The sequence below is a fragment of the Nothobranchius furzeri genome, chromosome 12 (genome assembly GCF_043380555.1).
Source record: "Nothobranchius furzeri strain GRZ-AD chromosome 12, NfurGRZ-RIMD1, whole genome shotgun sequence".
NCBI lineage: Eukaryota > Metazoa > Chordata > Actinopteri > Cyprinodontiformes > Nothobranchiidae > Nothobranchius > Nothobranchius furzeri.
The window spans coordinates 30,904,838-30,921,807 of record NC_091752.1 but is presented as its reverse complement, the minus strand read 5'-3'; the positions used below and the strand labels follow the sequence as shown (position 1 = coordinate 30,921,807).

At 38.5% G+C, this 16,970-nt stretch overlaps 1 protein-coding gene across 6 annotated transcripts in view; it reads right to left on the bottom strand.

The window, feature by feature from the left end:
• Positions 1-1,981: 1,981 nt before the first annotated feature.
• Positions 1,982-16,970, bottom strand: part of chrm3a (cholinergic receptor, muscarinic 3a) — a 137,158-nt gene continuing 122,169 nt past the window's right edge. For all 6 annotated transcript variants that reach the window (XM_054750309.2, XM_015944790.3, XM_070542533.1 and 3 more), the window contains one exon: positions 1,982-5,835. In XM_054750309.2, the coding sequence (XP_054606284.2) occupies positions 3,912-5,816 (1,905 nt within the window). In that variant the 5' untranslated portion in view covers positions 5,817-5,835 and the 3' untranslated portion in view covers positions 1,982-3,911. The remainder of the gene's footprint in view (positions 5,836-16,970) is intronic.

Below are 16,970 nucleotides of genomic sequence, written 5' to 3'. Positions count from 1 at the left end.
ATACAGTTGTGGTCAGAAGTTTACACACACTTGTAAAAAATATAATATAATGGCTCTACTGAGTGTCCCGTTATTTCTAAAACTGATTTTTCTCTGATAGAGTGATTGGAACAGATACTTCTTTGTCACAAAAAACATTCATGAAGTTTGGTTCTTTAATGTCTTTATTATGGGTTAACAGAGAAAAGTGATCACATTTGCTGGGTCACAAATATACATACAGCAGTGCTAATATTTGGTTACATGTCCCTTAGCCATTTTCACTTCAATTAGGTGCTTTTGGTAGCCATCCACAAGCTTCTGGCAAGCTTCTGGTTGAATCGTTGACCACTCCTCTTGACAGAATTGGTGAAGTTCAGTTAAATTTGATGGCTTTCTGACATGGACTTGTTTCTTCAGCACTGTCCACATGTTTTCAATGGGGTTTAAGTCAGGACTTTGGGAAGGCCATTCTAAAACCCTTATTCTAGCCTGATTTAGCCATTCCTTTACCACTTTTGATGTGTGTTTGGGGTCATTGTCCTGTTGGAACACCCAACTGCGCCCAAGACCCAACCTTCGTACTGATGAAGTGAGGTTATGTTGAAGAATGTGAAGGTAATCCTCCTTCTTCATTATCCCATTTACTCTCTGTAAAGCACCAGTTCCATTGGCAGCAAAACGACCCCACAGCATAATATTCCTACCACCATGCTTGACTGTAGGCATGGTGTTCTTGGGGTTAAAGGCCTCACCTTTTCTCCTCCAAACATATTGCTGGGCATTGTGGCCAAAAAGCTCAATTTTTGTTTCATCTGACCACAGAACTTTCCTCCAGAAGGTCTTATCTTTGTCCATGTGATCAGCAGCAAACTTCAGTCGAGCCTTAAGGTGCCACTTTTGGAGCAAGGGCTTCCTTCTTGCACGGCAGCCTCTCAGTCCATGGAGATGCAAAACACGTTTGACTGTGGACAATGACACCTGTGTTCCAGCAGCTTCTAATTCTTGGCAGATCTGCTTTTTGGTGATTCTTGGTTCACTCTTTACCCTCCTGACCAATTTTCTCTCAGCAGCAGGTGATAGCTTGCATTTTCTTCCTGATCTTGGCAGTGATGAAACAGTGCCATGCACCTTATACTTATAAACAATTGTTTGCACTGTTGCTCTTGGGACCTGCAGCTGCTCTGAAATGGCCTCAAGTGACTTTCCTGACTTGTTCAAGTCAATAATTCGCTTTTTCAGATCCATGCTGAGCTCCTTTGACTTTCCAATTGTAGCGTTTGTGGGCGTTTGTATCCAATGAGCCCTATTTACCTGGCCTAAGAGAAGTCACCCGCTGTAGTCACTCATAATCCCTCACAAGAAGTTAAGAGGCCATGCTATGAAGCTCAGTTCACTGACACGTTTCTAAGTCACCTAAATTGCTAGTTCATGTTGCTGTATGTATATTTGTGACCCAGTAAATGTGATCACTTTTCTCTGTTAACCCATAATAAAGACATTAAAGAACCAAACTTCATGAATGTTTTTTGTGACAAAGAAGTATCTGTTCCAATCACTCTATCAGAGAAAAATCTGAGTTTTAGAAGTAACGGGACACTCAGTAGAGCCATTATATTATATTTTTTACAAGTGTATGTAAACTTCTGACCACAACTGTATCTGAATCATCACCTTCAGTAAAATTCTTACAAATTGAAATCATATCAACAAATCTGTTTGCTATGAAAATAAAGACAATGCTAGATTTGGTTTTAAGTAGAAGCTTCAAGAATATGAATCCATTTATAATCAGAGAGAGCAACCTCCTTATAAAAACTTAGGGCTAAGAAACTTTGCTCATACTCCAAAAATTGTACCTAAATCATATACAAATACTAAATACTTAAGAATGGTGACTTCTTTCAATAAAGTTAGTGTAAATGCTAATGCTGTAATTTGATAGGAATAAAAATGTACTTTTATCGACAATTTTAAACAACCACAACTTGTGACACAAACAAATGATATGTTTTTGTTTATTGAATTCAAATGAGGAAATGATTGGCATACTTGAAAAGAAACTGATTTCTGTTAAATCATATTGTAATGACACTGGAGCACATTCTGTTAAAAATAGGGATTATTAAAAAAATCTGAATTACACAAAATTCTGTCATACCATAAATATGCTTACTGCATTAACTCTTAGCAATTTTCTTTTGTTATATTACATAATATCTTTTAAATTCAGTATGTTTTTCACATAATACTGTCACATCTGAGTGTAATACTTCATAAAAAACTGAATCAGGATAATATAAACATAATGTGCATTACAATTTGTGGTGGGTGTGTGGTGTTTTTCTACTTTCTGTATGAAAAAATACACTGTATTCCAAACCAGGTGTCAACTGTATATACTAATCATATGCCACAAAAATTAATATTTATTTTAAGGAACAAATATTTCATTCAGAAATCAACCAAAGAGTAGAAAAATCACTAAAAACAAAACACCACGGTGATTGTGACGTTCCTTTTCACATAAAATATATCTGATTTGTAGGCATATAGTATAAAAATATTCAAAGTTATGGAATAAGGGTTTTTGTTTCCATCCAAGACTTTTCACCATAGAGGCTAAAATTACACTTCTTTATGTTGGCCACTAGAGGGTGCAGTTGGTCTTATGATTTGAAGAAGGCTCAACAAAATAATTTCCCTCATACATTTGTAGAAATTTAAGCAAAAGTGTCTTTAACAATGAACACGTGTGTGTGTGTGTGTGTGTGTGTGTTTGTGTTTGTGTGTGTGTTTGTGTGTGTGTGTGTGTGTGTGTGTGTGTGTGTGTGTGTGTGTGTGTGTGTGTGTTGTGTGTGTGTGTGTGTGTGTGTGTGTGTGTGTGTGTGTGTGTGTGTGTGTGTGTGTGTGTGTGTGTGTGTGTGTGTGTGTGTGTGTGTGTAAACAATCTTGATGTATCAATCCAGAATGACCCAAATGTACACAAACAGAACGTTATCATTGTTTTCTTCAACAGGGAGTTGCAAGCACATAAAAACACAACCAGTTCACTTATTGTGTCCACCATAAAAATCACAACAATCACATTGAACTCAACAGTGGTTCACTGACTGTGGTACCACAGAATATTCACAACATACTTCGTCAAAATAATCCTTTTCAAAGTGGCTCAAAATCTCTGGAGTACCAAGAAACCCGAAGATGATTTTTACAAAGGAACATGTCTTTGCCGACTGAAAGTAAGAACACAGTTTAAGAACATTTTTACATAATACACAGGAGAATCATATCCATGTAGAAATCGAATCCACGGAAGTTTAGATAAAAACACATGCCAGTCAGGAAGAAGACACTGCAAACTGGTAAAATGTAGAAGCCATTGAACACAAGTCTTCACTTTTTACCTCGGCTCTCAGGAACAAGCTACAAATACACACTTTGGTTTGAAATGAAAAACCACTCAGCACATTACAAATCTAACTACCCACAGAGGGATATGATAGAAAATGTAAATACCCAACCCGTGTCATAGACATGCTTATAATTTGTGTCAATTGCACTTCAACATTTCTCCTGCAATATAATTTAAAAGCCCTTTACACTTATTTCCCACTCTTTTTTATGTATCCTCAGAAGTGTGACATTCTGGAGTTCTTCAAAGAGAAAGGGAGAGCTTTGAACTCCGGGCCTCACCCTTGGCTAATCTTCACACATGGGTATCCCTTTACCATAGTAAATGGATGCACTGACGTTAAAACATCCCTTAGGACCAGCACATAGGGTAGCTGTTTAAACATCAGCTGAGAAGGACTTTAAGGAACTCTTATCAAAGAAACTCCACAGAAACAACAACATGGAGGCTCCTTTCTTTTCCTTGTCCTGGGATAAACTCCAAAATTCTCTAATCCACAGTTTGAGGTTTCAGTCCTTTATGTAGATTCCCTGGGAATCCCCCTGTGGAAGACCACCGACTGCCTTTGCTGAAACTGCAGCTTCCTTCTTTTTTTCTGATCCCAGCGGCACAGCAGTATCATCTTAAACGTTGTACGGAAAGTCTTGTTGCACAGTGCGTAGCACATGGGATTGACTGTGCTGTTGACATAGCACAACCAGTACCCTAAAGCCCACAGGGTGTCTGGGATGCAATCGGTGCAGAAGGCATTAATCAGAACCATGATGTTGTAAGGGGTCCATGTGAGGAGAAAAGCTAAGAGGATGGCACTGAGGGTTTGAGCTGCCTTCTTCTCCTTCACCAAAGACATCCGCTTTCTCTTGGTGATCTGAGTCCGAGTTCGAGCTGCAAAACGCTTTGCCATTGCTGCTTCTTTAAATGACAGTGGGACAGATGAGGACTTGGTGGCTATGCTAGTGGCATTGCTGTCATTGGTAGTGGGCGTTGGGGTGCCATCAGTTACCTCTTGGTTGCATTTAGCCTGAATTGTGGACATTGATAGAGCTTTTCGTGAACAAATGCCTTGTTTGAAGCTGTTTTCCATATTGTTTGTGCCCTCAGGTGTGATGGGATTAGTGGTATTGGTTGTGACAGTTGACAGGCTGTCGCGGCTATACTCAGCTCCTTTTAGTGGATCCTCCTCTGAAGCTGCTTCTAGATCTTCACATGAGGTAAGCTGGGAGTTGACGGCGGCCCTAATGCCAGGGAGGCTAAGAACTATGGAAAATATTGCATGACTCTGGGAAATTGTCTCTTTTCTCCCACAGTCCTCATCCTCAGAGGACCCAGAGTGGTCCAAAGAGGCTGCAGCATCATTGTTGTTCCAGCTGTCGCTGCTGCTCTGGTCTGGATCTCCGTCTCCATGACGGATACTACCAGGTCTCCAAGAACGAACCCCAGGCCAGCAGTGGAATCGCCCAACAAGCTTTTTACACGTACTCCCTTTCTTTGATGATCTGGTCAACTCATAGCTACCACAGCTTCTGGAACTTCCTGTCTGGTGGACAAAACTGGCTCTTTCACTTCCAAGATTTCCTACTCTGCTACCTGTCCCACCACGGCCTCCCGAACCCTGCAACTCAGCCAATTCTTTTGAGCGATTCTCCGTCTCCTTGTAAATACGCCAATAAAGAATAATCATTATTGTCACAGGCAGATAGAACGCTGCCATGGCTGTGCAGAAGGTTGTTATTGGCTCTGAGAGGAACTGAATATAGCATTGATCAAAGGGCACTGTTCTTTTGCCTACAAAATACTGCCACAAGAGAATGGCTGGGGCCCACAGAATAAAAGAAACAAGCCAAGCCAATCCAATCATGACCCCAGCTCGCTTGGTGGTTCGCTTTGCTCGATAGGTCAAAGGCCTGGTAATTGAAAAGTAGCGGTCAAAGCTGATGACTAGTAGGTTCATAACTGATGCATTGCTTGCAACATAGTCAATAGCCAGCCAGAGGTCACAGGCCCAGGTGCCCATGGCCCAGTAGCCCATTATAAGGTAAGGCGTGTAGAGGTTCATGGAAATGACCCCTATAATGAGGTCTGCCACAGCTAAGCTCAGAAGAAAGTAATTATTCACTGTCTTTAACTGCCGATTAACCTTGAAGGACACCACTACCAGTATGTTGCCGACGATGGTGACTAGAGACAATGTTCCTGTCAGCAAGACAATTATGACTACTTGCCACACAGGGTGACCACCCAGGGGGTCAAGGGCATTGTCGATTGGTAAAGTAAAGTTGAAGGTTTTGTTGATGAAAGAGGGGTCATCATCAAAAGCAATTTCTTCTTGATGAAGGCCACGGGATTGTGGGTAGGCTCTGGCCACTGATGGTGAAGGGTTGGCAGTCAGAAGGAGACCAGGGTCTGTGCTGTTGGAGCTCATTGTAATGCTCTGGCATATTCTAGAGAGAGTCAAAGAGAGTGAGATAAGAGGTAACATGGTTAGGGAGGGATAAATACAGCATACATAAAGTAAAGCAGAGCGGGGTGGGGAGGTAACAGAGAGGAACAGTGCATGAGTGTAGCTGGGAATCCCGTGAATCACCAGTAGATGGTGCTATAAGCCTATTTTACCAAGTTAAGATATTTTTTGACAGAATTGTCATTTTAGTAACCAAGTGCTCTCTCTTAAAAATAATTTCAAAGTAGTTTCGGACAATTTGTATGCATGCTGTGAATGGATTTCTAGCTCTGTTTCACAACTTAACATCTAACTCAACAAGGTCATAGCCCACAGCCTTCAGTGAAAAAGAGAGATTGCACCCAACACCTTTGTATCATGACATCCAGCAAATTGCACTTAAACTTTTACTATTTTCATTCTCTATCAGTTTTGAAAAAAATAAAACAAAACAAAACATGATTTTAAACTGCACTTTTTTGTGACGGTTTTACGCAGCAAAAATCAGATGATAGAAAACGGGAAACTTTTTTCTCAACTTTTTGTTGAAATTTGGCTTTCTGGGGAGTGAAACAGTTGCACATTCTGTCAAAAACACACCTGCTGCCCGAGGAAAGTACTTTCAGGGTGTTCTTGTGTTTGTGTCTTGCCTGAATAAAAGAGGGTTTAGGTGTCACTTACTGTACAGGTCCACGATGCTGCCTAAGCTGTAACCATGCATAATTTGGCAGAGTTTAGTCAAAGTGATGCAGAAACACAACAAGAGTACAGAAAGAGAAAAGCACGATTCGGCTGAGGGTGGATGAAGTGTTATTGTTTTTACATCTCTAACTTTAAAATTACTAAATATATATATATATATATATAAAACAAATACTAAAAAGAAAACTATATATATATATATATATATATATAAACAAATACTAAAAATAAATATAAAACCATATATATATATATATATATATATATATATATATATATATATATATATATAACAAATACTAAAAATAAAAATAAAACTGACTCACCTAAGATAGTTTATGCAAAAGAGTAAACTCCTTCTCTAACCTGCCCAGTTGGTTATCAATGCCATTTAAGACCAAAACAGTCCCATACTGTTAGAAATGATGACTGCTCACACAATATTTCATCCTACAGGGAAAGGCATTTGAAACTAAGTGCTGCACCTGTGCTTAGGCTCTCAGACCTCCCAGAGAGTTGTTAAATAACCCCAGTAGCCAGCAGCGTCTCACAGCCGTTTGTGACAGAGCTCACACAGCTGCAAATAATACCAAAGGGCCTCCTGCTGTCCAGGCTGCAAACATATACCACCTCCTTCATGCACATATACGGATTACATTTCCTCCCTTTTCACACATGTAGGATTTATGTTACAGTCAACACGTCCATGCAAAAAAAGGCACACTTATTATTGTACCGGTGTGCAACATCTTAAACAAAAGCAAAAGAAAAAATCCACAAGTACTGCTGGAAAAGGCAGCATTTATGATGAATGGAAACCCTTAAAATCCTCTTAAAGAGAACAAAGTCTACTTTTAACTTCTTACAAAGCACATTTTACAGAAAGTATGATACAGCGGTGTGTTGCAAATGAAAGCTGAACATTGTTTAATTGGCTTATGCGGGGCAAAATGTGTGTATGTGAAGATAACAGCTTGAAAAGCAGAAGAAAATGTCTGTAGTTGTTAACCTTGACACGTTAAGAAAAATGTAAGAGTTGAGAAATTACTTTAGGAAAACAAGTTGTGACTTTCATTTAAAACGGGAAGTCTGACCTGCAGAACAGCAGCGAGTCACATATTGTTCCAGAGGTGGACAAATTAGATGCTACGGTAAAAATCAGCTTGAGAATCAGCTTGAGCCTTCTCTGTCTGTTTTAGTGAGATAAATAATGGAAGTGTTCCCTATGCAAGATTTTTTTACTTTATGATCTGGTTTAATAGAAAATGAGAAAATAGCACAGAAAACTATTAATCATCAATCTATTTATGTGACTCGGCTACTGCAGAACTTAAAAAACAAAAAACTAAAGTTACAGTACAGGCTTGCTCTTTTGTTTGCTTCCAAAACTCAACTTTGTTATTAGTGGAAAATTCTGTGTGACTGCAGACAGAATAGATCATGTGAGATAGGATTAAGCAGCCAGCCGCTACTGCAGTGATGCCATTATGGTGTCAGCATTAAGCCCAACAATTTACCATAAGTTTAACGCCCAGGCACGTAGGAGTAATGGTGTTGGGTACACACAGAGATCAATACTCATTTACTGGGTTGCCACACAACTTATTCCCTTATTTTGAGGCATTTGTAGCAGACAGCACAATCCAAGCTGAGTCTAAGTTTCCATCTAAATTGGTGACTACTGGCCAGGTGGTGGGAGTTGGGTAGATTGCTATTCTATCAGGTTTCTATTTTTAGCAAACTAATTTAGCTGAGCAGTGATATTGGCATATGAGGTCCAATGCGGACATGCTGATCTCTATTTTGCTCCTTTTTATAATATGCTAGCTGAGCTCAAGCAACACGCAGAAAGACATCTGGAGGCAGATGGGGCTTAGGTTGTTGGGAATGTACCATAATCAGGCGTTGTTTTAAAACATTTAGGGCATGAGGAACTTCTATTCAACAGCATACTGACAAGGAACTTTAACCGCAAAGTCAAAACACAACAACAACAACAACAACAAAAAAAGAAAAGAAAATTCACACTGACCATAGCAGCATAAAATAAGTTCAGTAATTGGAGATGCACTTTAGATAAGAAGTTCATGCACTGGTGATTTCAAGAGCGCAACTGCAACCTGGATGCAGATGTTTGTAGATATGAGCAGTAGTTTTGGGATTACTGGCTTGACAATGAAAGGCTGTTGAAGGAGCAACAAGTTCTACAGTCTGATGTCCTAATCATGTTGAACTACATTTCATTCTCAGCTGGCTGGAAGGTTGTCAATTTTTCTCCCTTCAAAAAATATGCAAGAAGTACGTAGGTAGTCTTCACAATCGGTGAGTTTGTGAGGCTGCAGTGTCTTTGGAGAGCTAATGCTGCAGCACAGGTATTTGTAATTTGACATCAGCCGGCAAAAAGCTCCAGAGTCATTTGAAGAACCAAAGCCAGTAAACAGGAGCAACCCAGAAGTTTTTCTTGTACCCTTAAGAAGCCACGGCATCTTCTTGTTTTAATATTGGTTAAAGCAGGCTGGAGGCTAGTGTTGAGCTAACAATGAATCAGAAGCAAATACTATAAAATAGGACTATAAAAATATCTCACAATATTTTATCAATGACCAACAACTTGATATTTCAGTGAAATGTACAGTGCTCAGCATAAATGAGTACACCCCTTTGAAAAGTATGAATTTGATCAGTAGCTCAATGAACAAAAAAACTATTTTCTGAATTTTCTCAAGGTTGGGTTTTACTGACCACTTCCATAACATGAATTCTAATTCAAATTCAATTCAAAGATACTTTATTAATCCCAGAGGGAAATTAGTAATAATAATAATAATAATAATAATAATAATAATAATAATAATAATAATAATAATAACTTAGATCACAAAATCTTCAGTTTTACAAAAATTGGTTGGGGCAAAAATGAATATGCCCCCAACAAAACCTACTACGTCTAGTATTTTGTGTGAACACCATGGTTTTCAAGGACAGCACCAAGTCTTCTAGGCATGGAATTAACTAGTTGGTGACATATTGCAACATCTATCTTTTTCCATTCTTCAAGAATAACCTCTTTTAGAGCCGGATGCTGGATGGAGAGTGATGCTCAACTTGCTACGTCAGAATTCTCATGCAGCCCCATATGAACACTGCCACCTCCATGTTTCACTGTAGGCACCATACATTTCTCTTTGAAATCCTCACCTTTATGATGCCACACAGTTTTGAAACCATTAGTTCCAAAACCAGTGATCTTTGTCTCATCACTCCAGAGTATAGAGTCTCCGTAGTCTTCCTCTCTTTCAGCATGGGCCCTAGCAAATCCTAGTTGTGCTTTTCTGTGCATGGGCTTTAGGAGAGGCTTCCTTCGTGGACAATACCCGTGCATCCCATTCCTCTGCAGTATGGGTCGTATGGTGTCACTGGAAGCGGTGACTCCAGTTTGGTTTTCTACTGTTTTAGCTTTTTGCAGTGAACATGCACAGCGATTTTCTTCAACCCTTCTCATCAGAAGACGCTCCTGTTAAGATGTTACCTTCTGTGGATGGCTTAGACGTCTCTGTAAGATGGTTGCACTTCCATCTTTCTTAGATTTTTGGATCACTTTTGCTATCGTATTTTGACTGATATGTAAAGTTTTGCAGATCTTCTTGTAGTCCTCACCTTTTTTGTGTACAGAAAAGATTTCCTTTCTCAGATTATGTGACATTTCTCTTCCATGTGGAGCCATTGATGACAGTATGAAATGGGAAGGGCTTTTCTTTGGTAAGTGACGCCCTTTTATAGTCACCTGTCTGCTGGATACCTTTTAAATGATTCATTAGACTCACCTGTGGTTGAATGCCTGTTACTGGAATTTTGTAGTCTTAACCCACTGTGCAAAGACCTAGTTTGGACGTCCTACATGGTCTGGACCAACAGACTCAATATAGACGTTGACTGTTTGCAGGGAAGTGTGGTTTTTCTCCTAAGACTATAACTGGGGTGTACTCATTTTTGCATCATGGACTTGAATAGATTTGTTAGGAAAATCACACAACAAATCGTGTTTACAATCAATTGCCCACATTCCTGGGAGTGTTTTGTAGTTTAGTATCTCATAGAAAAAGTTGATTTTGAAAGGGAACTAAAGGTTTTCTGACACATATTGTGGAGTGTACTCATTTATGCTGAGCGCTGTATGTGTGAAGAAAATAATGTCAATCTTGGTGTTCCCTTAATGAGTCGTTCAGAACTATAACTGCAAGCTAACAGCTATACATCAAACGACCATACTTCCTCTAATGCAGGAGAAATATTACCGTAATAAGTGTAGTAAGTGCTCACTATACCTTAACATTCAAGAGTGCAAACACCAGATATAACAATGTATTTAACAATTAATCATTTTATTGTGTAAGACTGGTCTTTGCTTGTCATCTAGAGTCTTCTGGCGCTGATTTGTAATGGGCAACAGCCATGAATCTTACAGAACGGCAGTGAGAAAGTGACCACAGGATGTCATTCTTACATATTGCACCTTGTCCAGACTCTGACAAATTGTGTGAAATAATAATGCTCTAGATTTACACTTACGAAGAATCCAAATTAGTAAGTTATTAAGTTTAATGATGTACTATATCACAGTAAGGGACGTTAATGAACAATACACCACACTTAATATACTTCATTCAAGGTGAACAGGGTAAATTTGATCCACAAGAGAGTGTGGAGAAATCGATTTGGTCGACGTCGCATGAAAACGACACCTGTCTGGAAAGTCTAAATCATAGTACTCACACAGAAACATGTTATCTCAACACTCGCAAAAGCAGCACAATCAGTGATGTAACAGCCAGTGATACCCATGATCACAGTCAAATTGTAGCTTCTATGATTCAGAAATGTGAAGATCTAAACAACTGTCTGATACTTTTGATGTTCCCTAAATTCAATAATAAAATCTTCTTTTCAGTTTAGCATCACCGTAAACTTGGCTCTCATTGATACAGCTGGTGAACATATGAAGTTTTGTGAGATGCAGAAACCTTTACCCAAGAGCAGAAACTTAAACTTAACCATTGTCAACCTCCACAAACAAATTTCTCAGCTTTGCCAGATTGAAAATCTGTGTACTTTGAGAGCTGACTTAAAGCATCACTTGTACACTCCAGCAAGTAAATCTCCTGCCAAAAAAACAAAAATAAATAAATAAATAAATACAGCACTAAATGCTTGTTCTTGTCAGTGGTGAGCACCTGACAGATGGCCTCGGGCTGTTTCACAACCCTTTCTACCATCCTCTGGCAGCAACACCATCATCACCAGCTTGTGATGGATTAGGTTCATCCTAAAGAAAAAAAATGTCTTTCTCTAAGCCTCCTTCATAACATGGCCCATAAATATTTAATAAACAGTGAATTAATCAAATGATGTGGAGTTTCTGCCTAATAGGCTGCTCTGGTCACTGACATAATGAACTACTTGGATCTGTGTTTGCAGTTCAGTTAGTCGTGCATTATATATCTAACAGCGTGTATGTGCATGTGTGCATGCATGTGTGTGTGTGTGTGTGTGTGTGTTTTAGGGATGTGTTTCTTCACCACTGAGGCACTCAATACACTACCAGCGATACAATATATTGACAATACGGTGAAGCCCTCTGCCAATACAATTCGATACGATTCATCACTGCTCAAAATTCATTAATGATTTGAAAAACGATTTTCAATTAAATACAATTTATGATGCGATTTGAAAAGATTCAACACATTAAACGCAATTTACAAGCCCACATCTGCTTTTTAAACACCATCACCATGTTTTTATCTTAAGTTACGTCACACAAAGCTTCAGGTGCATAGATCGGTGAGGATACTTGGAAAAATACGCTGCTGCAGAAACGAGAGACCATGTCACTGAGAAGTTTATTTAGGAAGCATGTGTGTTGGTTAATATTGTCCAACGATTTTCTACCTGGCTGTACACCACTAAAAGTTACTGATGATGCATTCAATGCACCTACAAAAAGATGACACAGCAGGTAAACTGTGAAGTAAAGATATAACCATGGTTTTTACTGATGAGAGACACATCATCGAGATATGGACGTCAGTTATAACCAATGCACACTGAAGCTACCTGTGCAGTCACATCGCTAACATTATGAACCCTAGTGTGTGTGTGCGTGTGTGTAACGCATATTTCTAATAGAAAAATACCACTAGGTTATGGAAACACATGTAAAAATTATTCCTCCAAAACAGAAACCTAGAGTGTCTGTACAATGGAAAACGTCCCACCAGCACCTAATACCAGGAAGTAGCTCACCATAATTATTCTGCCATAACCTTGTTGCATCTCCTTTATGACTGTGGGCCATTCAAGAGATCTACTTTCACTGAGGTGTCTTTTTTGCAGCAGTCCAGATTACTGTGACACTGTGGGTGTTTCTCAATGCCAAGGAACCTTGCCTTGATGTTTTGGCCCCGCCCCGGTTGCCTAGGAGATACATCATTGGGAGCTTCCAAGATGTGTTCCAATGTTCATGTTCTACCGAGGCATGTGTTCTGCGTTTGTTAGCCGTTTAGCTAGCTGAGCAAGGATACACGAGAGGTGTCTTGTAGCCTAACCTTGGTCAAAAATTACCCACAATACACCGCAGTAATATCTAGAGGACGGTGGATCAGAAGCCGGCAGCTACCTCGGGGACAATTTTCAAGTTTAAAAGTAAATCAACTAATTAGAATTTTTTTTAAATCCAAAGAAGTTATCTATTGTTGGTTAGCTGCCTATTAGTTGCAACTTCGGTGGCTAGCGGGTAGTAACTCGCTTACATATTTAGTTTAACAAATATATACACAATTTCAAAAGTAAAAGTCTTGTTATATATTTATATTGAAACTAATACGTATAAAATGTAACGTTATCTCCCGTGTCACATGACGTTACATGACCGCCGTGGTCAAGTGATGCAAGTCTGTTCCATTTAACCGTTTTCTTTGACCAAGGAAGGACAGTGTCCTCGTAAGCAAGGCGCCTGGCCTCGCAAGACATCGCCTCACGCGGCCAGGCGCCTTGACATTGAGAAATGCCCTGTGTCTGATTCCTGCTTACTTACAGACTGTAGCCTGACAGGAGCTTGATAAAATAACAATGTGAGGAAGTGAAACTGCAATCAGTGTGAGAGGTTATTCCCAGTGCCTAGGAGGCTGAATTGAAGCCAGCGCCTTGACAAAGATCTCTACTGGTGTATATATGCAATATGCAATAATACGTTCAGCATATACAATAAGTTAAGTTTTTTCAGACCGGATCATTTTGATTCATGTCATCTCCGGATTCTGCAGATCTGTCTAATATTGTCACATGCCTCCAATGTCTTTTTGGTAATTGAATTCATTTGGGACATTTCTCACATTGCAGCAACAGTACAGAGAGGTGACTTCAGCAGATTGATGGTTTCTAAAGTGTTTTACTTCAGTAAAGAAGGGCAGAGTTCCCGCACTGTCTCATGCCTCAGCTCACGACTGCCTTTCCTTGTTCTATGTGGTTGTCTGATTATCACAATAAATACATGAAATTAGGGATGTCTGATATTACTGGTCTACTGATATTATCGGCCAGTGTTACAGTGTAATATCTGAATATATCGCTATTGGTTTTTCTCCTTTAGTAGGCCAATTTTTTCATACCACCCACATATTATAAACCAAACTCTTCAAGTTCATCTCCTCGCTCTGAAAATACCAAAATACAACAGACCTGAGGTTTAGTTTTTGAGATATTTTTGTTTTGTTTGGCACAACTTGTGAATAATCAGGAATTTGCCCTGCTGTCCTTTGGGCACATAGCTATCTGTTGCTGGCAGCTACCAAACAACTAAAACAGCACAAGAATCTTTACCCAAGGCTTACTTTTCCTAAATGAAGGTCTTTATAAATGTTTTATCAACGTAACTACAATATACAGAAACAGAAAAAAATACATTACTATCACTATTACTTTACCATTTTTTACATATGTCTTGGCAAACCTTTTTATTTTTAATTCACCTATAATATTTACTAACTTATTAATCAAACTTTTTTCCATCACAAACTTAATAAATATCTTTGGCCTTAAGATAGTTATTAAGTTCGTTACAGGGTGTTTGTCAGGCATATCTCCAGGGCTGCTGCTGGAGAAAAATTAAACATGTTAATTTATTTTTGATTACTAACTTAAATTGAAGTTGTTGTAATTTTGCACAGATAATGTTTAAACCTTAAGCATTCATGATAGAAGATTTGTGATGTTAGAAACCTAAATTATTTGTTTCATTTTTTATTAAATTATTAGGGGGACCCAGTGGCGGCTCCGGAATGTTTTTCTGCAGGAGCTATGAAGGAGCTAGTCTTTTTATTGAGGGTGCTATGAAGGAAGTGGTCATGCGTACCTATTGTTCTCTAAAACACCTTCAACACTAGCAGATTCACATGAGTGCACAAAACCTCAACATCACCTGAAACAATCATTAATATACATCATAAACATATGAACAATCGCTGACTTTTCCATGAAATCATAAACACATACAGCCACACAGAAAACCATCTATATTGTGTTGCAAGGTTAGCTAACATTAGTGTTAGCATTTTCAGCGGCAAAACCCTCGACTGCTGCGGCGGTTGAGGGTTGACTCTCTTCATCCAGATCCGTAAGTTTTTGTGGGTCTGAGACCACTTCCAAAGATTAACTTGTTTCTGACTGAACCCGTGGAATTTTGGGCAATGAAAACCGATCCATTTTACCACTAGCTCTACCTTTCACTTGTTCGCAGGTGGAAAATGAGGTCAAAGGTTAACATCAATTCCCTGTTGTGGTTAGAGTTTTTACTACCAATATGATAATTTACTGATTATTTTGTTTTGTATGTTAAATATTATCACATCCACACGTTAAATTAAAAGTAAATGTAAAAAAAAAAAATCTAATATTTACTTGGGGGTGCTAGGGGGTGCAATGACTAATCCAGGGGTAGGTATAGCGCCACCTATCCCCCCCCCACCCCGGCACCGCCACTGGGGGGACCCTGCATATGTTGATATAGGTTTATATCGGTATCGGAAATTAAGAGTTAGACAATATAGGATATCGGATATAAGTAAAAAAGCCATTATTTAGCATCCAAAAATACACAAGTGATGCTGACACTTTCTGCCAGCAATATTTTGTGTTATTGTCAGATTTTGTGTATGGCTTGCCGTTAAAACAACAGAATTAATTATTTCATTTTTTAAAACAGGAATTAAAATGTTTTGTCTTTATCAAAATCCATGCTGTAAGCATGTATACCAGCTCATAAATACTTTTTTAATTCTTATTATTTAAATTTTATAGTTTATGCCTAAAACCCAGTAACTTTATTTCTACTGTTTTCTATAATAACCTAAAAACTCTTGCAGTGTTTTGCATTAGAGGCCGTCCAATATGTTAAATTCTTTCTATATCGACCACTGGCCGAAATTATTTTTAGGAGCCAAAAATAATAAAAAAACAAATAAAAAATCTGGCACCTGTGGGGCCAACTGCTGCCACTACTAGACTGAAGAAAGGACCTGAAGGACCCCAACACACCATTTTTTTCATGTTTTGAGTTTGTTTTATATTTGTATATAAATATTAAGAGATTTATCAACTTTTGAATTTATATCATATATACATTTAATTTATATTACAGACAGTGAGTGTTCAGTTGTCTTTCACAATCAATGTGAAAAATCGTATATATATATATATATATATATATATATATATATATATGTATATATATATATATATACACACACACACACACATATATATATATATATATATATATATATACACATATACATATGTTAATGTATACATATATATACATATATATATATATATATATATATATATATATATATATATATAGGCCTTAATAATCGGCTTTAGATGTCGGCCATTGGCAACAAAATTCTTGAAAAATCGGCATCGGCCTTAAAAAATAACCGTATCGGTCAGCCTCTATTTTGCATACATTACATTAAATTAATCCCTGTTATTTGAACACAAAAAGTATTTTCTCCATCTGCATTGGAATCGATGTGGGAAAAAATCTCCATGTAGAAACAGAATTGGGGTGTTGTGCTACATGCTCATGGGAGTTCACACACATCCTCACCTCTGCGGTGGGTCTGTGTTTTCTGACAGCCTTAGTAACAAGCTGCTGGAACTCTTTAGACATGACACTCTTAGACACTTAGACATGCCTGTGTAGTTTATGTGTATGTGAAAGAAAGAGACAGGGAGGAAAACACAGAGGTAAAATACAGACAGTGGAAGAAAGACTTGGGGAAGTGTCAAGCCAAAAGCCTGTGGCCACTTCAGTGTGACTATATGGAGAACACCGAATGCTAACTTCTCATTCAGTCTGGCAGTAAATCCAAA